Below are 26,742 nucleotides of genomic sequence, written 5' to 3'. Positions count from 1 at the left end.
AGCTCCCTCCGTGCCATAAATGAGCTCGCTGATTTTCTAGCGAGATGAATTTTCACATTTCAGTTACAAGTCAGGACCGAGCCCTGCCTCTCGGTTACCACCAGGCTGTCAGCAGTAGCGATTTTGTTTGTTTTAACTGGCTTCCAGGCAAACTGCCCCAAATATAGGAAGAGCTTTGTTTCCACGGGGGAGAAAGAACATATCAAAGGCAGCCCCCTGTCCTGAAACACAGAGGAGAGGAAAAATACACTCCGCTAGCAGCTATCTCGCTATTTCTGACTGATTGTACTGTTTTAGCCTGCGATGAACCCGTGCCAGATGTGGTCACAAAAGCCACAGGAACTGGGATTTGAAACGTGTTTTGGGTTTCCACTGCCTCCCGAAGAACCCTTTGGAACGTTTTCCGTTCTATCTTTAGGCTCACTTGAGATACTCTTCTAAATGTGCTCTGTCAGGAAAAATATCTGTTCTCCCATCTAATTGTCATTAGCTGCCAAAAAAATGTTCCCCTCCATTTCCCCCACGGATTTGCTGCCTCTTAACGTGACCTCGGCGCTCCCAGAACTCAGCTCGTACATCGTGCGTCCTCAGGCAACCACGAAGAGCCAGCTGTAAACCTGCAATACTCCTAGCAATGAAAAGGCATCTCTTACCTGGGCTTTCTTGCTTTCTTGCTCCTTCTTCTCCAGCTGGCTTTGCAGCTTCTTCCTCTCCTGCTCGAGCTCCCTCACTCGCTTCTGCAGCTTGAGGAAGAGGCTCATGTCCATGGCTGCTTTGTCCGTCCCAGCCTCCTGAAGAAGAACCCCGTTAAAAACATAACTACTTGGCTAGAAGGGGCTCAGGCATTTTTTAGTAGCGGGCTTTTTTGGTTGCTTGGTTTTTAATCGAACATTTAATATTAGAGCACGGCCAATACTGCTTTGCTCGGGTTAGCATGCCAGAACCTAAAGCCACGGTTTATAAAATAAGGTTGGCTTCACCAAATGCTCTCAGAGCAGCTCAGAAACAGTGAAGTAACAGAAGGGCAGCCAGCAAAAGGAGCAGGGATGTCTGCACGTGTGGTACATGGGGCACAGAGTACGATCCTTCTTCCGTGTATCCCTTTTCCCTAACTGTTCTCGAGTCATGAAAGTGGATTTTAAAATCAGCCTGTGCAAGCTAAGCATTTTCCCTTTTTCCGCCTGATCCTTGACGGCCGGAGAATAATTTATGCTGCTCATTTTCTGCATCAAGAGATTGCTGCTCCCAGAAGCCCTGCTGGCCAGCGAAGCACCCGGAAAGATGCACTGGAACGAAAACGTCCAGGGCAAAAGGGCAACGAATTTCGGTAGCCTTGCCAAGAAGGATCACCGTACAGATGTTTCCATCCATGCCAGTGTTAACCACACGTAGACCTTACTGCTTTGATGAATTTTGGTCAGTCTTTACGCTGCTGTGGGCAAAATAAGGTCCTTCATTATTTTCAGAGCCCTATTTAGGTCTGACCCCACAAGCGAGCAAGCGTTTTCCATAGCACTGCGACCCAGCCAGCACAGCTAAGTTTATTTCAGGACTCAGGACTCGCCTCCTCCCACCATTTAGCCCCGTTTGCCGTACCTCCACCTGCTGCATTACATCCTCGGTGTCTCCTATCTCAGAGGTGGAGATCGATGGATAATTCGAGTCGGACTCCAAGCTGCTCTGGTTGGACGGGTTTCTCCTGTGCCCCGGTGCTTGCTGTCAGGGAGCGATACGGATACGCAGAGCCTTCAGTGGTTAAGGAAGGATTCCTCACAAAGCACTGCTTCCTAATGCTTGTGTACAGTAAGGTTACCTTCACGACAGGCTTGGCTGTCTCTATTTTCTATTTTCTGGTTCCTGTGCGCCACCGTAACACTCATTAACGCGCAGGCGTACGTTAAAATAAAATATAAAGGGATACAGGAGCTCGCTTTAAAAATCCTGCACGGATTACAGGCTGCTCATAACACCAGATGCCCGTTAAGTGAGAAGACGCAAAGCTGAGCTCAAGATTATTCTGTTCACAGTACCCCCTGGGGGTCCCTTTACATGCTCAGCCGTCCACCGAACCCAGCAGCGCTCTCACCATCAGCTTCTTTTCAGCAGTCCTCCTCAAACTTCAGCAAAGCTGAATCTAAACGCGTGTTTTGGGGGTGAGTGAGCCACGTTATCCAAGCACCAACACGATGGCCAGGACAGAAGAGAGTAATTTCAGTTTCATTACCTTGATAATGGTCATTTCATCCCTCAAGTTGTCATATCTCTGCTCCAGCCTCGAATACTCTTTTATCAGGTTCTGGTAACGAGACCTCTCCTCCTCCAGCTCTTTCTTCATCTGGATGTTTTCCTCGGCTGTGCTTCGTGCAAATTCATCTTCAAAACAAGAAGCAACAACAGTGAATCGTGCTCTCCGTTTCTGAAAGGAGCTTCTTGTAAACATGTGCAAGAACACTGACTAATTAACAAAACGCTCTCTGCCAAGAACCTTTCAAATACCTACGAGCATTTGTTAGGAGTTAAAGATTTAGATCCCACTCCTTGATATTTGGAACAGCTCTGGCTCTTCTGCAAGACGTGCACCCCATCGAAACCCCAGGTACTGGGGGTGATGAGGTTCGTCTGTGCCCACGCTCATCGAAAACGTACTGGAAAGCTTCAGCCAGCCACTGCCGAACTCGGAGCGGTGCCTTCTACATCCAGAGAAACACACCCAGGAACCACCAAGCCACAAACCTTTTTCCTTACCTTCCGACTGGCACAGGATTCTGCTGTTGAGCTCCTCTTTCTCCTGCTTCAGGAGAGCGTTTTCTTCTTCCAGGTCGGAGATACGCTGCGGAACAAGGCAAAAAAGATGATGGCTTGCACATATTACAAGATTCAAGTCCATTTACACCACTGCAGAAGCTCCAGGCCGGTGAGGAATGGTTTAATGCCACCAATTGCCTAGCAAAAAACGATGAAAACTGGAACTGAAGCCTGCTGAACAGTTTGTGTATTGTTTTTTTTTTTTACCTTTTTCTACTCCTCCTTTATTTAAAATGAAGGGAAACGACGCCACTCGTCACCTAACAGCAACGCTGGGCTGAGGCTGACAGCAAGCTGTGCTGGAATTTTTGTTCATCCTCCCAGCTTTTGATGCACTCACTGGTGCCGCGTCGAGACACGCAAGCGTGACCAAGTGGGACACGCCGCTGCAGCTAAGCGGGACGATCCCGGTGCTGTCAGGAACGAGGACAAGCTGACACCCCAGCGTAACGCCGGCCCCACGCCTGCTCCATCGCATCACGTAGCCACAGCTACACAAAGCTTATTCTACCCGTGTTCTCTAGGAGGTGCTGATGGTGAGCTCTCTTATCCAGAAGACGACGTGTGGATGGAAGACAAAGATGGGCAAAAATGTGGACCCCCCGCCTCCCCCTGCCAGCCTTTTCCAGGGCACCTCAGGCGTGAAATGCATTTCTTACAGCAAAGCAGTCAGCGCAGCGTTTCCCTGGCAGTTTCTCAGAGCTTCCCACTGCTGAGGAACTGAAGGGAGCAATTGGAAGCTCATGTCAGAGCTGGGAGCCTCCACTCCTCAGCAGGAATGGAAACAACTGCCGTGGTTGATAATTAAACCATGTATTGACGTGGTAAACTACACGGTATTTACTCAGCCATAGAAACTTCTGCAAGAAGGGGAAGCTTTTGTTTTGTTTTTGTGCTTTCTGAAAGCGTCTCCTCAGTTGTCAAAACAACCTTTTTTCCGAGTGCTGGAGTTGCAGTCGAGAACAAAGAGAAGCTGGTTTCCCCCAGCTGCATCCCCTTCAAAATAAAGCATCCTTTCGGGCTCTAAAAGCCTGAGCTAACAAACCGAGCCCCGGGACAAAAAGGATCCTTTTGCTTGGTGTCGGAGAGAAGAAAATCACCGAGTGCCCATCTCCCAGCGTGGGGGCAAGGCACAGGCACACGTGCGAAAAGGGCCCTCAAAAAATAAAAGATCTGGTCCCTCATCCCAGAGCTTTTTCCCTGCATCGAAGCAACTCACCTTCATGTTGTCAAGCGAAAAGCGGGGTTCTGGAATAACAGCTGCACAAGGATCATGCGTTTAAACTGAGCAGACAGAAACATCTGCAGCAGGAAACTAAAGCCACACCTCAGGCGACAGGCATGGGTGTGAAGGTTTTGCAGAGCGCACCTGGCCAGTGGAGTAATTCAGGGTAAAACGTGCACTTGGACTTCTGGCTTGAAAAATAAAATAAGCAAATAAACCTTCCACACTGAATTCTCTTTCTCCCAGTTGAAGGATTCCTCTCCTGTCTGAAGGATGGAAAATCAAGTCTCCCCCCTTCAGCGTGAGCACCTGCAAGAGACCTACACAAGACAGGACATGGCAAACACGCGCACCTTTCTGAGTAGGTCTTTCTCCTTCACGTAGCTGTCTTCCACCACCTTCCTCTCGCCGTGGGCTTTTTCCAGCTCCAGCCGGAGGCGCTCCATCTCCTCCCGCAAGCTGACGAGCTGGTTGCCATCACCCTGCTGGCTCTGCTGATACTGCTCCAGCTCCTTCTTCAGCTTCTCCACCTCGGAGGTGTGGGCAGAGGTGAGCGTAGAGAGCTGCTCGTTCAGAAGTTTGTACTCCTTGTTCTGCGGCCGGCAGGCCAAAAAGAAGAAAGGAAGGCCATAAGCAAGACCCAGCCCCAAAAATATAAGCGGTCTTGAAAGGTTTCAATAGTTTCAAAGGCTCGTGCCACGTGGAGGCTTAGGAAAAGCGGAGGGGAAGAAGTCAGGAGGCAAAACAGTTAAAAATTAACACTTCTGTGACTTTTTTTTTAATATAAAATAACAAAACTCGATAGACTGGAGGATTCCTGACATCCATTTTTTAACTGGTCAGGACAAGGAGTCAAGAAACAAAGACAGATCTTGAGCTACAACTTCTTACTCTTTCCAGATATTCACTGGAGTCAAATAAGAACAAGAAGTCAAGTGCAAAAAGCACTCAGCAACAGAGCCAACGGCTCCCATTAGTCCCAGCCCAACAGAGCTTTCAACGAAATGTGCGGCCTGGTTAAGAAAAGCAAACATGACAATAAAGAGTTTTGCCTTCCAGGTCTACACAGGTTCTTCTCCTGATCACCCAGCCTGTTATTTCTGCGTACTTAAAGGCCCCCCGTGCCTCCTTCCCTTTCTGCTGCTTTCACAGTCCCCCTCGAGGAAAGCCCAAAGATTAAGTCGTAATTAATTCCACCTTTAAATGAAGCACGGGGCTATCAAACAGGTTTCTGGCACATCCGTGTATAGAAAACCCTACGCCCAAGTTTTTCCCCTTCTTAGCTAGGGTTCTGCAAAGCCTGAGCAAGGAAGGCGGCATTTCAAAATTAAACACCGCGGTTTAAATGTCAGAATGCTGCGGTCACGCACGCTGTGGCCAATTAACACAAGCAAGGAAAGCGGCCAGCAGCCACGCGAGTCCCCACGTGGCTTGACTCAGCGGTGTCCGAGCCAACGCACGGTCGGTTTTCATCTTCGTCAAGGCAGGACCTCTCCTGTCGCACGGGGATGGGAGAGATGTAAGGCTCGGGACGTACCTGCTCGTCAATCTTCCTCTGAAGCTGGACCACCTTGTTCTCCATGCCAATGTTGAGCTTCTTGAGGTGCTGGGCCGAGCGGGCCTCGATCTTCAGCGCCTTCAGCTGCTGCCTGGCCTTCCTGCGCCGGTAGTAGCACTGCAGGACGATGGTGGCACCTCTGATCCGTCGGAAGCGGGTGCGGGCCAGCCAGCCGCGGGCGTATTTCTGGAGGATGGTGGCTTTGTGCTCTGCGAGGACCTTGAAAACACGGCAACAAGAAATCAGGGCGTTTTACTTTATACTGGAGTCCCCTGTCCTACAGGATTTCCACACACACTGAGTCCTGCAGGGTTACGAGGAAAGAAACATCAGGAGAATTTCGAGATGACGAGACACCTTGCTGTCATCAGTTTGGGAGAAGTTGCATCAGGAAAGGCACCACATCAGCTCCTCCTTACCGATCTCTTGTTTCACCCTAAGGCTTTGTCTGCGTTTGAAAATTTCAGGTTAGAACAAAGGGATGGTGTGAAATTAGGATGCAGCAGGAGTTGCTCTGGAATGAGATTTTACGTCGCCAACCTTGGCACTCCTACAGACGGAACTACCCGGGGGTGGCCCAAGAGGCAGAAAACACCCAAGTGCATTTACCTGGGGACCTCCGCCAGCCTGACAGCAAAGATTTCGTGGGCACTGGGCTTATCCTGGCTCCAGGGAGCAACACCTGCACCTCTGCATCTGCTGCCAGGCACCCGCCTGAGCCAGCACCTCTATCCGGATGCTCTGGAGGTGAAGGATGCTCAGGTTTGAGAAGCCTGGCCATCAGCCAGCTTCTAAACCACGATAAGATTTTGGGTTGTCTTGAATCCCAGATCATTTTTTAAAATGCTGGAGCAGCTGCCTGCCCTGCAGAGGCTTGCGGTTTGAAAAAGAGATGCTGAAAAAGCAACAGCAGCACAAATTCCTGATCGCCAGCACCCGACTGCTCTGGTTTGGAGGACATGTGGGTCACCAGGTGTCCAGGTAACCCCATCATCTCCGGGAGCAGGCTCTCCCCTCCTGGATTTCAAGCATCCCCGTGACCACCCGTCCAGGCACAACAAGACTTGGTGACCACTAAGATAAAGCTGGATCTGAAGAGCGGGCAGAGGATCCCCCAAAGAAGATGGTCTGTCATCAAACCTTTACTTCTGTGCTTCTGGAACGCAGGAAGCCAATGGAGGGAAACGATTAAAGAGGGATTTCTATCGATAAACGACTTGTCACCTTCCATGACAGACCCCACCAGTCTTCCTGTCGTACTGGAAATGGCACCGGCAGCACGGCTCCGACACAACTTCTGCTTGACAGGGAAGTTTTTGACGGGCACGGGTTGGATCAAGTGACATTTCCAGATTTCCACAATGCCTTCTGGCATTTGTGTGACTTCGTTTAGCTTCTCCTCGGAGGTGCCCCTGCCTAAATCATTTTTTTTTTGCTTGCACGGCTTTAAGCGGCCGTGCTTGCCATCAACGTGTGCGCTCCAGATGCGCCTGAGGCGGTCGGCTTATTAAACCATCGAAACATCCACTGTGAATGAATCGTTGATGCTGTGCCGTGGAGGTAAATGCAAAGGATTTTCCTACTCGTTTCTAAGGCAAAGCCAGTCTGCGGAGTCCTACCTGGTGGTAAATCCTCCTGACAAACATGCCCCGAGCAAAAGCCTGGATGGTGACGGTTGCCTCGCGGACCCTCTGGAAAGCTCGGCGGATGCGCAGCATGCGGTATTGCTTCTGCAAGGTGACGGCAGCTCTCGTTCTCCTCAGGTGCTCCGCAAGTCTGCAAAGCACGGGGAAAAGGTTAGCGATAAAACTTAAAATCCCTCTAGGTTTTCCCTTCGGCTTGAACTCTCTGCATGAAATACTCAAGCCAAGCGATGCCCAGGTTGGCTCCACCGCTTCCAGAGCTATAAAACACGAGGGTTGCACTGGGCATCTACCAGCTCCAGGAAAACTGCAGCAAACTGATCTGACATTTCAGCCGGCGTGCACTCGTTTGGCAACATTCGGGAGCAGAAGAACCCCAAGGAATTCATAGAGAGTAAACAACGAGGGATGTGGCCAGCTCCGCGACACGCTGCTCCCATCCTCCGACTGAATTCGTGTTCAATTTGCTGTTACCCAGGTCAATAAACGCCCCTAAAACCTCCACTTAATTTGATAATTAGCTGGTTTTGCCGGATTTGTGATTCATTTATTGCTCTCAGCGTGCAGGATCGTATAGGTATTTGCGCCACCTCTGCATTTTGTGGAACGCACTGCAAAACTCAAAGAGCCGTGTCAGATCGGCCATGGATTCTCTTCTTCGAGGCTGGTGGTTTCTCATCCGGACCCGCTGAACCAGAGCTTGCTGGTGTGGAGGAGGAATGGTCTGCTTCCAAGCAGAGGAGAAAGAAGTTATCCCAAGGGCTTTCTCCTCTATGAAACAAGAGAGCCCACCAGAGAGGCTCCAGTTCCCCACCAACTCCCCTTTTTGTCAACCTTCCTCTTACTGCTCGGCCTCATTTGCTTTAACTTCAAAGTTAAGACCTTTTTAACCAAGAGGTCCGCTAGCCTAGAGAAATACGTGGACTTTTAGGGACAAGAAACATCTCAGCTCAGCTCTAAAGGTCACCGAACCGCCCAGCTCTGCTCATTTGAGACCTTCTCATCCCCAGATTCTCCAACCCCTTTCACAAGCACAAATAATAGAGCAAATTTAAACGGCATCTCCGATGTTCTTCCAAAATACGGAGTGACTTATAGGAAATCCTTGGAAGGAACACCTAAGTTCTTCTGTTAATTGATTTCTCTAAACAGAAAACAACCAAGAGTGGAAATGAAGCTCAAAGGACTCGAATTTGAGCACGTGGGAGGTGTCCCTGCACTAGGACGCTTGAAATTCCTGCAGGCAGAGAGTTAAACTTCCAGCTCTATCATTCTGTACCGTAAATTAGCCCCACTGCCAATGATTTGGAGTGATTTTTCTCATCACGAGGAATACTTTAAATCAATCCTGAGAACTCCCCTTGGCTGCCAAGGAGGCACGAAGCTGGTCCCCGCAGAAGACGAGCGCGTACCAATTAGCCAAGTGCTCGCTACCCGGTCCAAACGCCGTTTGCCAGCGGTAGTTCCGGAAAAAACATCTTAGTTCTGTGAAACATTCGCACCTAAATACCTCCGAGTGCTTTAGTCATCCAATTATAACCTAGCTGCCTACGTTATGACCCTGGCCCAGCACCCAGCAATTCAATTAATACAGTTGGAGGCAGGGAGTTTTGATCGCTGGCCTCTAGTAAGGTTGAAAAGGGAGGTTGGGAGTGTGGAAATCTGGCACGGCAGCTTTCACCACAGTGGTACCTCCGTGCCCAGAATGGTTCTTATTAGGAGGGCTGAAAGGAACCCCCCCACGCGGAGCACTTGTGTGTTTCTCATCCCAAACCTCCAATTTTTAAGGGCCGCAAGACTGGACGTATCGAGAACCCGAGCACCCAGAAATGTTTTCAAACAACCTCCCTTCCCAGGGAAGGTCCCCGGGGGGCTTCCTCGGACCCACCTCCGCGCCAGGTGCCCACGCGCGTAGCGCTGGATCGTTATTGCAGCCCGTCTCAGCCTTTTGTACTTGACCCTCTGCAGCCAGCCCCGCACCGTCTTCTGAATCATGATGGTGGCGGCTCTGAACTTATCCGCTCGCAGTTTCTCCAGATATGCCACCTGGCCTGCACGGAAAAAGATCTTGGTACGTCCAAACTGGAACTTGTCTGGATCCTTTTCAAAAGCATAAAGGAAACTAAATTTAATTAAGGCAGACATTATTTGGTTGTTTTTTTTTCTTCTTCTTTTTTAGCCTATCTTGATCATTAGATACAGATTAACAAATTCTGAGTCAAATTTATCAGCTCAGCTAATGTCTCCTCCCAGCTGGGTAACAAAGTTAATATCAGACTCCAAATGGCTTCAACTTCCACAACCCCACTGGGGAACAAAACACTAGGATTCAGTCTTAAGTTGCCCAAGTTTTGAATGCGTTTATTTACGCGGCAAGGCAAGCCCAGGAGACTTGAAGAAAAAGGTTCATTTTTCAGGAAAGATTAGGGCTTCAATCTGCAAAATTCTGCACAGGCTGCAAATGAGTCCACAGCCGAGAAGCCGAACAGCCGGCGCATAAGGCGAACAGCCTCCGCGGGGAGGAACCCGAGCGAGTAAATTCCTCACAATCCTCCTATGAGGAAAGCAGGGGGTGAAAAATTACCACCTGCCCAAGATCCTGCGCGCATTTCGGGCTCCTCAGCAGTCTGCACATTTGCAATTTCCAATAACGCACGTGAGGCTGAGCAGTAAGGGGTTGGGGAGACGTGACGGAAACTTATTTGCTTAAATATGGAAAGTGAAAAGGTTCCCGTTGATAATTATATATTTTTTTAACATAGAAGTGGCTATTAGGAGTCTCCCATACATCAGGATAAAGAAGTTATTGTGTGGCTAGCCACATACAGGAGGAAAAGTTGGGGGGAATGAGATTTCTGGAGGTGGCCGGTTGTTCACGTAGAGTCATGGCAGACTCCGGACTCCCCTAGCCCAGAAATACCAAAGCTACGAGCTTCTGTGCTGTCAACATCGCTGCTAAAGACTCGGTCCCAGCTCACCTTAATGAGGTCTTCCAGCAGGGTCTGACAGATCTGCTTCTTGTCATTCTTTGAGAGGTCTCTCTTCTTCATGAGAACACGATACCTATTGAAAAAGTCGTGATAGGTCCACCTGAAAGCAGAAGGTAGACAGGATTAGTCTGAAAGGCGTTGTTCCCTAAAAAATAAAGCATTTGGGGTGGGAGTTGGAACTCATATACAACCCCAAAAGCTGAGCTCAGTGTTGGCTCTCCCCAAGCACCCTTATCGGCGCCCTTCCAGCCTGGAAGCAGGAATGCCACGTTAAAACAAACGTGAGATCTTTGGACTCTGAAGACACAAAGCGGGTACTTCGAAGATGCTTCGCCGTCACCGGCGGTAAAGTCTGCAAGCACCCAACGCTAACTGAAGGAATTAAGAGGGCTGTACCTCATTGCGAGGAGCTGTCACCTCCTGCCATCACCGGTAGATTTAGAGCCTGCAGACTGGGTGCTGACATTGGCTCAGCCTCTGCCAAGTTTCAGCCTCCTCCAGATTAACGCAGTGAGTTACGGAGCCCTCAAACCCCGGGTTTTTAATTAAAAGACTAGGTGTTCCCAGCCCTGTCAAGTACAGCCATGGTTATTTTAAAAAAAAATACGCAAATGAATGTTGAAAGGAGAGAACTGCAGAGAGCTGGATTTGTGCCCTCACTCAACGAAACCACTCGTGTGAACCTCACCCTCATGGCCACAAAAAGCATCACCAAAATGAGATGAATACCCAGAAACATCTCCTCCTCGGCCCAGCAGCCCTGCCTATGCATTTATTTGGGGGTTATTCCACCTAATTCTACTTTTTTTTCCCGCTTCACCAACATAAAATATTCTAAGGATTGAGGAGGGGGGGAATGCAGCCCATATTTCCAAACACATGACCAGTGGCTTCACATTTGTCCAGCAAATTCAGCAGGGAACGAAAGTTCTCGTACCTGCACCTTAATCCTCGTGCAAATACCCACCAACGTGGTGCTGGAGATGTCCCGTAGGTGGGACAGGTGGGAAAAGAGGGGATGGATTATTCCCGCTAACCTGCCAGGGTCCAGTTAGGGGCTGCTGTAATTAATGTTAATTATTGCTGCTATTCGGTGGGGGATTTGGAGGAAGAAGTCGCCTGGTGGGTGCCACTCAGGCAAAGAGCAGATGGAGAAGAGGCCACACGCGTAGCTGAGGGCATGGGTCCAAGCTGAGCAGAAAGCAGCAAAATCCATCATCTTCCCCTGCTGAGACCGAGATCCCACTGCTGCTTTCAACCCAAACTCAGACACCTGCAGAAATTCCTTAAAGCCAGTTCATCAGTCACCCTCAACTCGTTTTCCACTCCTTTCCAGCCGAGTCCATCTGTCACATCGGTCCCACAACTCACTTTTTAAGACGGGCTGGTAGCATCCTGCGGTGCTCTACCTCACCCCAGCCACACGTCCCAGAGGTCTGCTGCCACACCTCGTGCCTCCGTGGTGTAACGTTGCTTCTCCCTTGCTGCAGCACCACTGCTCCTGCCATCCCGGCTGATTTAACAGGAGATGACAGCCCTGAGTCCACATCGTTTTTGTTATTGTCCACGGAAGAGCAAGGGAAAAGCTCTTGAGCTGGGCTCAGGTGGCCCATCGGGAGCTGCACCACGGAATCTGCAGTCCCAGTTAATGAGGAAAGCAAAGCTGCAGAGGTTCACAGGTGCTGCTTCAGGCTCTCCCCGCAGAAAGGAACAATGAAAGCACTTAGGTTCGACGCAACGTGGCTGGTTACACCGCTTCTGCTTCAAAGCAGGATAAAATTACCTTACAACTACGTGCTTCAAGAGAAACAACCCCGCGGGTTTCCAGGATGCTGCCCCACACCGCACAGCAAGGGCGCACCTCACTGCTAGGAGCTGGACACCACCAAGGCCACTCAATAAAGATAACTCCTTAAAACGATGAAGTTACAGGAGGTGAGGGTGAAGGGCTGAGCCCAGGAGGAATTCTGTGCCCGAGGAAGCGAGAGAAGGAGGCACAAAGGACTCAACAGCCACTGCGCAAATTTTCCCAAGGGGACGATCTTGGAGCCAAGGTTAAGCACAACCGGCCTCAAATATCAGAATTTTGCTTTGATGTTAGCACAGCTCACTAAAGGAAGAGGCATTAAAAGGAATGGAAAGAGAGGAAAATAGCTTAAACCTGCAAAAAAAAAACCTCTTTGGGGCTCGAGCAGCAAGGAGGCTGTTTGGTTTAGCCAGGAGCTGGAGCCTTGGTCAACAAGCCCAGCAATGTCTTGGAATTAAACAGATGAAGTAAGCCATATAATGCAAGCCCCGAATTAAATCCTGTATCCGTGGCTTGAAGAATGAGACTCGGAAGCTTTACGGCGAATTTCGAGGGGGCGCAAAGCGAATGGGCTGTTCCTGGGAGCAGAGGAGCTGAAGGGGTCAATATTGGAAGTGGCCAATCTCTGAATTTCGGTAGGAACTGAAGACTGGGGGCAATATTTGAGTGGAATATCAGAATCAAGACTGGAGACTGAATTATTTTAGAAACCGAGGCAGGGACAAAATTTCTCTTGCCTTGTTTACTGCAGCAGAATAGATTTGCCTTTCAATTAGCTCTAGAGCATGCAGGCTGGCGTTGCTTGAAATTCTCTGGAAAATGTTCAAAGAGCAGAACGAGGAAGAAAAACGCTATCGATTATACCTTTGTTGGGAGCGGGGGGAGTGGGCAAACAGAACTGCTGGGAGCCAAAGTCATTTATGGCATTTGTTTCCCTGAAAAGACTGTAAAGCGGCTAAAGGCACGTTATAAAAAAAAATGATTTTGTGTACAAGGACGCCCATGAAACATTCCAGTTACGGGTGTTTAATGTCTGCAGAGTTTAGCAGCTGTGATTTCCTACCGAGCTCTTATAAAGATGCAGCATCTGACAGGCAGCTCGGGCGACCAAAGGAAGCAGCCAAGCGCCAGGTAATCCTTGAGCAATAAACATCCTACATAACCAGTCCGATAACGGCATCTCCGAGAGGCTGCAATGATAACGGTGCTCAAGGCGACTGCTCTTCTTGTAGCGCTGTCCAGAAAGAAGAGGAACCAGCAGGAAGGTTTAGAGTTCTGCTAATAGGCAAGTGAAAAACACGTTTTTGGGCATATTTTGCTATTAATGGAGATCTGCACCAATTCATTTTCTATAGACTGATCTTTATGTAGCAAGTTTTTCTACAAAAAGAAGACGAACGGCTTATACTAGAGCCATCTTCCACGCTTTGCCCCTGAAAGACGATGATAGATAGACCATCTACGCATCCAAGCCACTCCATTCATCAGTGTCCTACCTCGACGTGCTAACAAATGCGTTTCTTAACCGCTGCGTAACGTTTCAAGCCAAATAAGACATTTTCAATTTACTTGAGATAGCTGCCGAACGCAGCGCACCGTGGAAATGAGAAAAGAAAGCCCGGCGTACCCGAAGCGGGGAGCACGAGGCTTCGCCTTTTAGAAGCCTGTCACATCTCGTGCGGGTTGAAGAACGCTAAAAGCCGCATTAAAATACGTTTCGGTTTTGTTTTTCTCCAAGGGACCGGGTAAAAGATTGACTGAAGCCTCAAAGCATTCAGTTCTTCAACCCATAAATAACAGGGAGGGAGAAATGTGAAGTAATTGCAGAATCTCTTCGTCCAGAGATCTCCAACCCAAAGCCACATCGATCGCAGAAGTCACTCCTGTCACTCGGATGTAAGTACTACAAGACAAAAAAATCAACATTTCCTCCCATTTCTCTAATAAAATCTCTATAAAAAACGATCTCTCTTGCTCTGAAAGTAAATTACTGAGACTGAAGTGAAAGAAAATCTCACAAAGATTTTGAGCTTTGCAGGATTATTTTAAAGGATCTCAATTTATTGCCTTCACTGGCAGACTTTTCAATGTACAAACTCTTGGTTCGGGCTTTTCAAGGCTGGAATTTGATGACCGAACAGTTACCAGAACCCAAAGGGAATATTTTATTTAGGGTAGAGCTGTCGCTGTATATGATTACGTTGCAGAAACACTGAAACAAAGAAAAAAATCTTTCCTTGAGGCATCCCAAACGCTGATCTTGAGAAGGTCACTCCGAAAGGCTGAAATAGCTATTTGCACCTTTTTTTTTTCTCCCCCCCTAGAGAAAAAAACAACAGCTGACAAATTGCAGTGATGGAAGAGTTTTGTACTCGTAGTGTCCTGGGAAAAAAAAAGGCCCCATAGCCAAAATCATACGAGCGGACTCAAAAGCACGCAAGGAGCTCACACTGGAGGTCCCTTTTGAATTTTTCTTCACGCTGGTCAAGCATTTGTTGTAAATAGACCTTGGCTGGTCTCCAGGTGCTGCTGTTTTCTCCTTTCCCCCTCTCCAGTTACTAACCACGCGTGGGTTTTAGGGGCTGAGCTAGACGGAGTTTCGTGGCAGAGACGGAGAAACGCTATCAGTCGTTGGGGAAATTAAACCTAAAAACATAAAACTGCCTTTGTGGCCTCTTCCAAAATAAGCCACAGCCGTCTTAGGGCTTTCACCGCAAGCCAGGTTTGGCCCCACAGCTACTTTAACAAAGGAGGGAATTAAAAAACAGCCGCACCTCCCATAACCTTTCCTTTTTAAGTAGCAAGACTCTGAAGCCCAATATATTTTGGACGCGCCATGCGAAAGCCCGCAATAATAATTGACGACCCTTATTTTTCTTTCTCTGCAAGTCTAATTCATTTTTGTTTTTTACTTTTTTTTTTTGGATGAAATGACTGAAGCCAGAGAAAAAAATAAAGAATAAAGAAGCAAACTCTAAAGGCCCTGGAGGTCAAGGAGATTTTGTATAGGGTGCTTTAGGGGGATTCCTTTAGGGTAACGCTTGCTTCCCGGTGAGCCCAATGGAGAAGACGTGGAGCAGTGATTGCTGCTTTGCTGTAATTAAACCGTTTGTCCTACGGACGTTTTCTGCTCCCTTCCCCAAGGTAATGAACTTGCTGAGCAAAGCACTCCAGGCAGCTCAGCACCACGCCGAAACCCCAGCACGGTACCTGGAGGGGAAGCCAGCTGCGCTGATGCGGATGGTCTCCAGCACGCCGCAAGCTCTCAGCTGCTGCACCGCTCTCTTTGGGTCAAACCTGCAACGATACCAAGGACGGAGATGAGCACGGGGAGAAGGCAACCCACGTCATCAACCACAAAACCATAAACGTTGGAATACTTGGCAACGTATCAAATTTTGAGCCCGCCGTTACACACGGCGCGCGTTAGGGAATTCGGTCCTTTATAACCCATCGGTGCATTACGCTGGGAGAAAAAACACGTAGCATTGCCTCAATCAGCTTGACAGGGACTCTTTAGAGGACACGAATGAGCTCCCAATTTGTGGACGAAAGCTCTGTTCTCGTCCTTGGTGTAGGGGCTGAAGAAAATCGTGTATCTGTGGGTAGCTTTTGCTATGAGGATAATGAGATATTTCCAGGCAGAAATCCAATTCAACTCGAAAATAAATCTGATACATTAAATTCCATACCCAAGCCAGGTAGTTAACAGTTCCCACAGGTTTGGAGACCATTAAGTTTTCCAAGAAGAGCAATCTTGATGTTCTAGACTAGGGGCTTAGGTAGGGGTCATGTGAAAATTCAAGATATTTCAGCTCTTGGCTGCCTGCCCTCTTCTTTTCAGCAGGCATCAACCCTCACTGCTGGGTCTCATTTCCATCAGCAATTTGTGCTGTTGAGCTTCGCACTTCCAGCTGGTGGAACTCACAAATACTTCGGATATCACTCTGTTTCCTGACATAAGCCCACTTTCAGAGCTGTTTCTCTCTGCACACGGGTGTCAGCATCTCCCATCCCTTCTCCCTACCTCCACCAATGGCACCCAATGCACCAGGAGGTCCCAGACCTCCAGCTCGAGACGTTGGACCTTAGATGGAGTCATTGGAACAAGCTCAGACTCGCACGATGAAGATCCCCAGAGCTGTGCTGGGTTTCCAGAAGGAAGGTGAGGATCAGAAACGGCGTTGCTTAGGGATTTATCCAGGCAAGGGCTGACAACGCCAACCCTGACACTGGCCAGATGGGAAGCGATGCATCGGACCGGGTCACCACTCGGACACAAACAGCGTTATCCTCCTGGTTCTTGCTAACCTGAACGTGTTAGAAACACAACTGAGTTCGTTCAGATAATTGACTGCACCTTGACCACCAGGAGCTTTGACAAAAGGATACTAACGATATTATCTTGAGCATCGTGTGAAAAACTCAATTGTGAACTTAAAGGCAAAAAAAAACTGAAGAAGGATGGGCTGAAAGTTCGGCTGAGTAAGGAAAAGGAGTCTTTGAAACACCTTCTGGAAAGGTTGAGCCAGTTCTCCTTGCAGAGCCTCTACCAAGCTTCTACTGCACCAAGTTGGACAATATTTCCTCACCTCGTCTAAAGAAAGTCATTGGATTAAAATCGGAATCCCTGGCAGCTCACGTAGCGCTCTCCAGACCTGTTAACTGATTATCTGATGAGTCCGTTACATGAGAGCCAGTTCCTGAACCCCTTCCAACCATCAACCCTGCTGGTTTTGCTGTTTGCAGGGGGAGAGGAGCCAAGCTGGGGAAGCTTCCCAGGGCCAAGCAGTATCATGACCAAGGGTGACTCAGGGGTGCTTCGTCTTCCTTTGCAGGATGATGTTGGAGCCACGTCTGCACTCTGAGGCGGCGCCGGGCTCACCGGGAGCCTTCAGGCTGGAGGGAAACGCCTTCCTGATTACGAGTAGGCTACAACCTCCCTTTTCTTAAATGTCAGCACCCACAGTTTATGGCAGAGCCTTTAAAAGGCATCGCAACGAGATATATGAGGTCCCTGTATGCCACTTTTTGCACATTTATTTTGGAAGCACCGAGGCATTTTTGTTGACTTCGCAAAGCAGTTCGCAAGCACACCGCTCGTCCCCGCATTTTGGTTTCTTTCTCTGCTACTTCCCGCTGCTTGCCACCCTAACCATTTAAATCAAAGCCATTCGAAGATGAAATTGCATCCAAGACCCTATCGTTGCAAAGCGAGGACGTGCGACGGCACACCCGATATCTGCAGAGCGCATCTATGAATTACTAGGATCTGTTTCAGCCTCCCTTTCAGGGGCAGCAGGAACACACCATGCTTGATGAAATCCAAGAGAAGAGATCCCAACAAACTGCCGGGACCTTCCAGTTACGGAACCATACAACCTCTTTAGGACAACGAGAGTCCAAAGCACTCTGGTTCCTACAAGGCTGAGCACGTTTGCCCTCCCGAAAGCCCACTCACTTGAACGGGAGCTTCTCGTCGTTCGGCTTGATGCAGCGCACGTAGTGCGGGGTGGTGGCGTTCAGAGTCTCCATGAGCAAGTGCAGCGAGTTGCGGAACTGAAAAACAAAACCAGGCGCTTCCCATGAAGTCCAGAAAGACACTGAAGACACTAAGAACGCTACAAAAATCTCTACTTTTTTTCCTCATTTTAAGCTCGCCCAATATGAGACGCTTTGTCCACAACCCAAACCTCACGAGAGGCTTCAGGATGCAGCATGGTTAAACCACACAGATGATCTGGGAGAGCTGCTGGTTCTCATGACAAGGCTGTTCCCCCAGCCACAGCCACCTTTACGCCATCGTTTTCTTTGTTTTTCACCCGTGGTCAGAGGCATCGCAGAGCACTCGACCAGCCCGCTCACGTTACCTGGTGCCCCACCGTCTTCTTGTGCTCCTTATTGGCAGCTTTGATCACCGGCCTGGCTGAACGGACGTTGATTTTGGACGTCCCCTTCCCCACGGAGGTGGCGGACGCAGCATCCTTCTCGTCTTGGAACAAGTCTGCTACCATCTGATACTGAAAGGCAAGACAAGGACTGAGCACCCGGGGCAAAGCAATTCTTCTATTTCAAGATCCCGAGCATCTCCTTGGTGCACAGCTGTGAGCACCGCTGAACCCTGGGGAAAAGGACATCGAGCCAAAGCGAAAGGGACAGATCCTTCCTTCCCAGCTGGCAGAGTCCAAACTGCTGGTGCTTATTCATCATTACAGAGGACTGAAATACATCCTAACAGCACGCCCATATGCTTCCGATCAGCATTCAAATCATTTTCCTTAATTCAAAGGACATCAGCTCTCAACCGCGCTGGCTGGTTCAGCACTGGCTAAAAGATTTATCACGTGGCATCAATTATTCCTGCAGGTTACCTGCAGTTTCTAAGAAGCCCTAATAACACACAGCCTTTACCCCGGGAAAGCTGTAAGCTTCCCGAGCACACAGAGGTCTTGATTCGGGCACTGTTAAAGCCCGGTTTCAGAGTTAGGAGGCTTGCAACTGCCCCCGCGGACGAGAAAATTGCACGTCTTGCCATCCTCGTATGAATTCATCGCTGAGACGCCAGGCAAGCCACTGACAACACTCAATTTCCCATTCTTGTTCCCCATTTCTCTTAGCCTGACGGGAACCAACTCCTGCTTCAAATGCTCCTAAGAGTAATACCTGTCCCCTTTCCCCCTCATCCCGCCTTTTATTTAGGGTCTGCTCCCAGCACCACCGGGGCTTCGGGGAAGAGGAAGCCACCCGGACTGCTCGCACCAAAGCCCGGGTGCCAAAAAGCACGCGAGCAGGAAATTTGGTGTCGGAGGTCGGTCGATACGTCCCCGTTGGCAGCGATGCAGGGAGATGCTGACTAGCCCGCGGTCCTCAGGAGATGAAAACTACGTGGCGTGAACTCTTGTGGTACGGGAGCAGCAACGAGCGCGACCATCGATCCGTGTAAAGCTGTTAATATTACACAGTGGCAGCAGCGTAAAAGAGCTCTGTCAGCAGCTGGAGTGCCTCAGAGCTGGCTTTAGGTTTCCAGCTCTTCATATGAACAATTAATAGGCAAAAAAATGGGGTTAAAGTCATTAGAAGTCGCAGGGCTAAGTCCAACGGATGGCAGGTGGGGTCAGCAAACCCCATCCATCCAGCACCAAAAAGCTCCGAGCGAGAGTTCAGTGGGATTTACGCTGCCCCCGACCCGGTTATTGCTGATTTTTTGCCCTTGGCCTTCAGTAAGTTCAGAAAGGATTTTTCTGATGCGCCAACGGGGCGCTGACACCAGGGTGGAGGAGAGCAGAGGATCAGAAACATCCTCACCGGCACAGCAGATGAACGCAAATCCCAAGCTCTTCCTCGGAGAAGGAGCAGCGCCAACAGCTTCAGCCGAGCCCGCTGCCCCGGTGTGCTGCCCTTACCTTGCTGGCTTTCAGGATGTTGATCTGCTCCTCGTACACCGTGTCCCTGTTTTTCTCCAGAAATCCCTCGCACTGGTACTCCACCTAGCACGAGATAAAGGGAAAAGCCCCCAGGTCGCATTCTGCCCACCCCAAAAACCCGAGGGCGCAGCTACAAGGCCCACAGCCCACCCGAAAAACCCGAGGGCAGGGGAACAGACGGAACCTGAAGGTTGTTTTTTATTAAAGAAAACAAATCTGAATGAAAGCCAAATCCTCTGTACAAACACAGATTGCCTTCAGTCATTAAATTGCTCTGGATGCAGCTGCGCTTCCCCTCAAGCCGGCGGTAGAAGTGCAAGGATTGTCAGTCCCTCAACAGGGCGTTTCGTTTAAAAAAGCTCCTTGCATGGCAGTCAGTGAGCCTGAAAAGATCTCCTGGCTGCGTCTCCTGCAGGTCTCTTGGTTTTCAGGTTGCAGGGGAACACAAAGGGTTTTGGGAAGGAAGACGGAAACTTTTGTTTCCTTTTTTTTAAAAAAAACAAAACAAAACAAAACATTTTAAGTCAGCTGAAATAACTTATCACAGAGCTGACAGGCAGCACCCGCAAGGGAATATTGGTTTTGAAGTGTATGTGTGCAAAACCACATGTCTAAGGAAAGGAAAATACCAGCTTGCATCGTGAAAAGTGCCCCTCGCATCCAGGCATGCCGGGTTACAGAGGAGCCTGCACATCGCGTGGCTCCTCTGGCACGTCCCCAAGCTGCTCTTTCATTTCTCTTTCAAACAAAGGTGTGTTTGGGTAACTACAAGCTTCCAGGATTCTTATTTGAGTGGTTTTCAATATAGCCGGAGCCCATGGATGAGACCCTAAATCTTCAACCCCCGGGATTTAGAGATTTAGAGGGGGATTTTCCTCTCCTCGAGAAAAAAAAAAAAAGCGAAGAGAGTTCGGAGGCTGAAGTCCTCCAAACTGATCCAGATCAGAAGCAAGGTCACCAGCAACCGGTTCTGGAATTGTCTTCTTTCCAGGCGCGCATTTCACGGTCTGCACCCCAGCCCACGTGGTTACCTTGTCGGCGAAGTGCAGGACGATGAAGGAGATGTTGGACATGCGGGGCTTCTGGAAGTGCTGGCTGCCCCCGTGGCGGTCGTACAGCTTCTGCGCCCAGTTCTGGTCGGTGCCTTTGGGAACCTGAAAGGGGATAGATGGACCAAAAGCTTCGACACAAAAGCTACAGGGGGGCTTCGTCCCATCCCTCCTGGCCCAAGATTGATGCGCATATTTAAGCGACGGAGCTAAATAAATGCAGATTTTATTTATTTATTTAGCTTTAGCATATTTATATGCATTGTAACCGACGCCAACGCCCTCTCTGGAGTATTTATGAGGCTCTCAGGGACCGAGCCGCGGGCGCAGCGTGGGAATATCACAGCCACCTGAGCTGCCCGGCTCCGCGGAAAGCGGATTTACCTTGCTCCAGCTCTCTTCCAGGCCAGCCACTCTGCTGAGAAACCTGCTTATCTCAGAGCCAAACTTCAAAAGCCTCGCTCCTGCCTCGCGGAAAGAGGGTTTCGCCACATCCACGCCGTTCCCTCCGCTCCTTCGTGCGGCCTGGGTATTTTTAGCTGCCTGAGAAGCAACTGATAGGGGCCGAATCCTGGCCAGCATCACCTCCCGTCTTCGTACACCATCCTCTGAGCTGCCAGGAGCTGTTGCAACCCACCTCCAACCTAGTCATCGAAGCCAGGGGCAGTGCCGAGGCTCGAGCCTGACCCCTTAGTTTCAGAGGCATCCCATGGTTAAGAACCTACCTTGACCACGAGGCAGCTGAGGAGGTGTTTGGAGCTGCTTAGACCGCAGGGTGCGATTCCCGCCGCTACCACCTCCAGCAGGAGGACCAGGTAAGCAATGGAGGTCCATTCAAACAAGCCACACTCTTAAAACCCGGCTGTTTAAATGTTGGGTTTTCTCTTTATCGCTTCTACGTACGTTAAACCCTGGAAAGAGCCTTCCTCTGTGCTCCGGAACCACGTGGAGCAGAAATCCCCCCCTGGATCAAACTGACTGGTAGGGGAAGGCCAACGGTATTCTGAGAGCATTTTCAGTTCCCTCCGAGGATAAGTTAAGTCTCTTGAAAATCAGCCCGGACCGGCTCCTCCTCTCCAGGGCACTGAAAGTCGCTCTTCACATGATCCCTCCAACCTCAAAGCCTTCAAAGTCTTCCTGGGGAGTCCGTTGTCCTCTCCAAAGTCAGCACAGCGAGGTCAACCAGACACTAAAGCTGTCCCAGATATCTACGGCAAGTCTTCTACGTGCCTTCCCAACTCGCCAGGACTGGATCTGAAGAGACAGTCTCCCTCTTTAATGAGAATCCTTCCTTAATTACCATGTCTTCCGATGGGCTCCACGTTGGTCTCCTTGCTCTCCTCGCAGGTCCTGCTCTTATGCCAAATGGGTTCCCAGCACCACCACAGGTCCTCTGGGAGCTCCCTCCGCAATTCACCAGCCAGGAGGATCCCCTGGATGCCCTCCTCCCCTCTCACAGCCCATCAGTTTGTGCTGCCCCGTCGTGTTGTCGTGCTTCTGTGCGCGGGACGTGACGCTCGCCGGTCCCCCGGCACCATTTCATGCCAAAGCAAAAGCAAGAGGTCCTAAAAGTGCCACATCCAGGCAACCCTCCAGTGCATAAAACTGGCAAAAGACTCTCGGAGGACTCCAAAGTCCCTTCACAGAGGATAAAGGGTCACAATTTCGTGGAGAAACAAGGCTTCCTGGGCAGACCAGGGACATAACTGGAGGTTGGACCAAACGACCTCCAGATGCCACCTCCGTCATCGATAATTCTACAACAGCTTCCAACACATTAGACCTCAAAGTTGTTTAAAAAAATATAGATCTATCTTCAAGCCCTCTGTTTTCAGAGCCAGAGGGTTTTATCGTTCCCTTTCGTGACGTAGGTTGAGTCCTTATAACTCCAACTGCGATTCGAGAGCCCTCTCTTTCATTGCCTGTTACCATTTCTACCCTGCCCGGGTCCCTTCTTCTCTAGGCGGTGACAAGTCTCTCATTAGACGCCGAGGTTCTGTGACCTTCGTTAGCTGAACGGCTTCAGCTCATCGCCAGCCCCCCCCTCCCCAACCTCACATTAAAAACACAAAAAGCCGTACTGCGAAGCGAGGACTCTAGCGACAAACCCTCCGCCCTTTGCGCTAATGCTTCGTTATGTTCCCAGGACCCCCTCGACGCCGTTTCGGTCCCGGAGTGCATTTACAGGCTGCGGTACGTGCTTAACGAGGTGACTTGCAATTACCCTCATTGTAGCGCTGCCCCCGTCTCTCCGCGGGGCTGCGGCAAAAGGTGCCGGGCTCCTTCGCGACGGCACGGCGAGCCCACGGAAAGGCGAAGCGGTGCGGCGGGGGCGAAGGTTTCCATCCATAAAGCGGTGCTCGCAGTTGACAGCTTGTTGAAATTTTTATAAAGCCGGAGAAGGTTTGAGGGTTATTATAAAAGAGCCGATGAGAGGGCTCGTAATAAGCGCCTGTGACTAATCGCAGCATAACCCGGCGACAGGTAAATACCACGATAATTGGATTTTGATGTGGGGAGTGAAGGAGATGATGTGTTCCACATTTTTTTTGGTCCAAAAGGCACATGTGAAAAAAGCGCTAGGCGGATTTTCCAGCCAAGTTGCCCGCGTTACTGCCGTGGCGTAGAAACTGCTGCAGCAACCAGTGCTTCGGAGAGGAGCAAAGGGCATTATCAACCCATATGGCACGGGGGAAGCTTTCCTTCTGGTCCTCACAACACCCAGGAGCTCTTCTCGGCATTCAGAAGACGCGTTGCACAGCTGAATCTGGCTAACTTCAACCTCTAGCTACTGCACGCTGCCTTGGCTTGTGCCAAATTGTCTGAACCCCTCTCTGAAACTCACAAAGGCAGGCAGGGCATGCGAATGCCAACAGAAAATCGGTGAAGAAAGAGCGAAACGAGAAGCCGGTGCGGTAGGACTCCTACAGGTCATCCTAGGTCCCATTCCAGAGGCTGAAGTCTAAATTCCAGAGGCTGAAGCCTAAATTCCAGAGGCTGAAGCCTAAATTCCAGAGGCTGAAGCCTAAATACAATTGCCTTTACCCAAATAGCCATCGTAACAAAACTCGATTTTCCCTTGGGTCAAGAAAAACGTTGAGGCGGGGACGAACTCCAGCCCCTGAACAACACTGAGGGAATTAAGAGTTGCCAGCAAGGGCTGTCCCTGGGCCAGGAGCACGAGCCCTGGCATCACCCGGTGAGATCAGGCAACCCCGGTTAATTGCAAGCTTCTGCCAACGAGGATCCTAACGCAAAGCAAATGCCAACAGCCTACCCAAGCCATGAACGCTTGAAGACGTTCACAGCTTGTAAAATACCACAGGTAAAGCCCTTCTTTAATAACGTCTTATAAAATAAAGAGGATTCGTCCTCTCTACCTTGCACTCTTCATCCAGTAGGTCCAAGATCCCAAGCTTCGCCTCTATGAGGTCTATGCAGGGCTGGTTATCGTAGAAGTCGATGAGAGTCCAAGGGATTCCCTCCTTCATGTACTCCTCTTGTTCCAGCTTGAACACGTGCTGAGGTGGGAGAAACCACACAGTTAGTGACCGTGAGCCCAAGCCCCTTCCCCCTTTGCCCAAGCAGAGCTTTCCTTCGGTGCTTTAAGTCATAAAACTTCAGGTTCCTTAACATCCAGGCTTGGCCACTCGCAAGGAAAACGCAAGAATTCTCCTAGGAAATCATGAGGCAGGAAGGAAAAAGCAGTTTTTCACTTGAAAACTACTGAAGCCACCAGGGGAAAGCCAGCTACTGGAACGGCAGTGAAATACAGCTGCTGGGCTTCAAAAAAATCCCTCTCTCCTGGTGCTCCACTGATGAAACCAGTGACCTGCAGCAGATTCACAAGCTGGGGCCAAGCCAGAGCTGAGCTCTTGTGCCCCGATGTGTGAGCAGAGCTTCCCAAAAGGTACCCGTCGTCCTAGAGGAGATAGCAGCACCGCTATCTGACCGACTCAGGAACATTTCTACTGCAGATTATTTTTTAAAAAAAATCAAATCTTTGCCTGGCTTCTACATCTCAGACCTCTGCCCAAGCAGATAATTTGTCTTTGGCTATTTCTGAGATACTCTGAGCACATTTTTTTTTTAAAAAAAAGGTTTCTCAAACGCATTTTTCCTTCAAAGACAGCTTTTTAAAATCTCTTTCAAACATATCATCTCTGAGTTTGACTTTCTAAGCTTCAAAGGCGATAGCTGGACATACCACGAAAGATACGAACAGCGCAAATACGATCCCTAATTTGCTCCTCATTTTTAGAAGCAGCGACCTGATGCATTAAACATCTCAAAAACGGTCGTGTCCCTGCATATGATACAGGTCCAAAGTGCCAAACTAACCCCCAGAGCTGCTCAAACTTAACAAGTTTTGCCTCATGGCCTGAAAAGAGCAGTAATTTTTTTCCCCTGCTTACAGCAAAAGCAGAAGATGACCCATAAATGGATTCCTTTTCAGCGCAGGTAGGTGCTTGTTATCTAATAAAGGAGAAGAATCTCGGGGGGGTTTTATCACATGAAAAATGAGGAAGTGTGGCCAGTCCCGCCGTTCAATACAGAGTTTTGGTTGCAGCGGTTTAAGAGGCACTTCACGGGAAGGTTTCCACTGGAAATCCAGGCTCGGCACAAGACCAGAAAAGTTTAGCACGGGTGAGGACTGAAACTGTGCCCAAAAAAAAGTAAAATAAGGGGGGGAAAGCATAAACTTTCTCTCTATTCCGGAACATCAGTGGAGCTCTGCAAAAGCCTGCTAGCAGTATCCGTCTTATAAATCAACCAAGCATCATTTTCGACTTGATCCGAAATATTTAGCGCGATTACTCAGCCTAATCGTTGCCCAGGAGAGATGGTATCGCAGGGACCACGTGCGTGCTGGCCACAAATTGTGGTCAGGCTGCGGATAAATGCCGTTAAGTGCAAGGCGGCCGTGCCTCGATAAATTTTCTGCTAAGTTCCGTGGAAGGTTTCCAAGCCGACCTTACCGAGTTGAACTGCTGCTGGAGCTTCTCGTTGGCGTAGTTGATGCAGAACTGTTCAAAGCTATTCACTTCAAAAGTTTCAAACCTGCAAATAAATCAGGAAGAAATCAGCAGCAAGCGTTGCTTCGTCTGAAAATCGACTTTACTCCGCACCAGCGTCGTCTGCGTGACGGGGAAGGCCAGTTATCCACCCGTCTCCTCGCGGCGCTCGCCTCCCAGGTCTACAATTTAGTCCTCATTCCCCAAAACGTTGCCACAACTCAAGGGATTCAAGAGGTCTAAGCGTGCATCGGGTATTTGATACAACCGTAGCTTCTCGCCCATCGGGCAGGAGCACTGAATGGGGTAAGAAATCTAACAGCGCCTACTGGGAAGAAATGATCTCAAATATTAAGTCCAAAGATCTTTCCTGCGAAAGCGACGGAGAAAGAGTAGCTGCTGTTTTAAGAGAGCCAACGAGTTCTTTTCCGCGTAATTCGACAGAGCACAGGAGATACTCAATTCGTAATTACAGCCTGTGTGCAGCCCTGGGAGCACAAATATTGGATACGCGCGAGCAGGAGACCCCTCGAAGGCAGAACCGGAGCTTCCAGCTCCAACTCCGACACGTTCTTCACAAGGCAGCTTGGGGGAGGTGGGCTTGCTCTTAGAAAAGGGCATTTTCCAGCTACCACGGGGAATTATGTTATTTCTAAGGCACAGTGGGACGGAGAGAGGGGGGAGGTCTTTGAAAAATGCCTGTAAGGATTAAACTAAGGGAAGAAGTGGCAAAGCTTCCCCGTGCTAAATGACTAAGCTGCTGGAGTGATTAATGTGCAGCGAAGTAATTGCTCAGGTAATAGGTGCTGTAGGAGCCAGCAGAACAGTCTTAAAAGCACTGAATGAAGCCCTCTTTTTCCCCTCAAAAAATAAACAGTGGTTGGCACTTTCCAGGACCAAGAGCTGCTGTCCCCACGATGTAATTATCAGCCGGGTGTGATGTCCATAAAATGCGTCAGCCCGTGGGGAAAGGGAGTGAGAAATAGGGAGAAAAGGAGCAGGGTTTTTGCATTTCCCAGCCCAGCAGCCCCGCAGGAAACCCCAGCCTGCTCTCAAGCCGCACCCCAGGGGGGAAAAGCGAACTTTGCATCTGTTCATTTCAATGCGCTACAGCTCAGTGCAAAAAAAAAAAGGAATATATTCACCCCTCCAAACTGGAGTGGACATTTAAGGTCCTGTGCTCCTCACCTGGGAGAGCCCAGACTCTTACAAACCTCTGACAGCAT

The 26,742-nt window shown here is 49.6% G+C and overlaps 1 protein-coding gene across 2 annotated transcripts in view; it reads right to left on the bottom strand.

The window, feature by feature from the left end:
• MYO5B (myosin VB) overlaps positions 1-26,742 on the bottom strand; it is a 68,242-nt gene that overhangs the window by 19,610 nt on the left and 21,890 nt on the right. For both annotated transcript variants that reach the window (XM_035310457.1, XM_035310458.1), the window contains exons 11-26: positions 25,481-25,562; positions 23,882-24,022; positions 20,484-20,606; positions 19,432-19,515; positions 17,899-18,048; positions 17,490-17,587; positions 15,239-15,325; positions 10,210-10,321; positions 9,120-9,331; positions 7,208-7,364; positions 5,568-5,807; positions 4,384-4,623; positions 2,746-2,830; positions 2,225-2,373; positions 1,597-1,716; positions 654-791 (exon numbers count right to left, since the gene is read on the bottom strand). In XM_035310457.1, coding sequence (XP_035166348.1) covers positions 654-791; positions 1,597-1,716; positions 2,225-2,373; positions 2,746-2,830; positions 4,384-4,623; positions 5,568-5,807; positions 7,208-7,364; positions 9,120-9,331; positions 10,210-10,321; positions 15,239-15,325; positions 17,490-17,587; positions 17,899-18,048; positions 19,432-19,515; positions 20,484-20,606; positions 23,882-24,022; positions 25,481-25,562 — 2,218 coding nt within the window. The remainder of the gene's footprint in view (positions 1-653; positions 792-1,596; positions 1,717-2,224; positions 2,374-2,745; positions 2,831-4,383; positions 4,624-5,567; positions 5,808-7,207; positions 7,365-9,119; positions 9,332-10,209; positions 10,322-15,238; positions 15,326-17,489; positions 17,588-17,898; positions 18,049-19,431; positions 19,516-20,483; positions 20,607-23,881; positions 24,023-25,480; positions 25,563-26,742) is intronic.

This window comes from Oxyura jamaicensis, chromosome Z (genome assembly GCF_011077185.1).
Source record: "Oxyura jamaicensis isolate SHBP4307 breed ruddy duck chromosome Z, BPBGC_Ojam_1.0, whole genome shotgun sequence".
NCBI lineage: Eukaryota > Metazoa > Chordata > Aves > Anseriformes > Anatidae > Oxyura > Oxyura jamaicensis.
The sequence above is the reverse complement of the archived record's forward strand: the minus strand, read 5'-3'. Positions and strand labels throughout refer to the sequence as shown.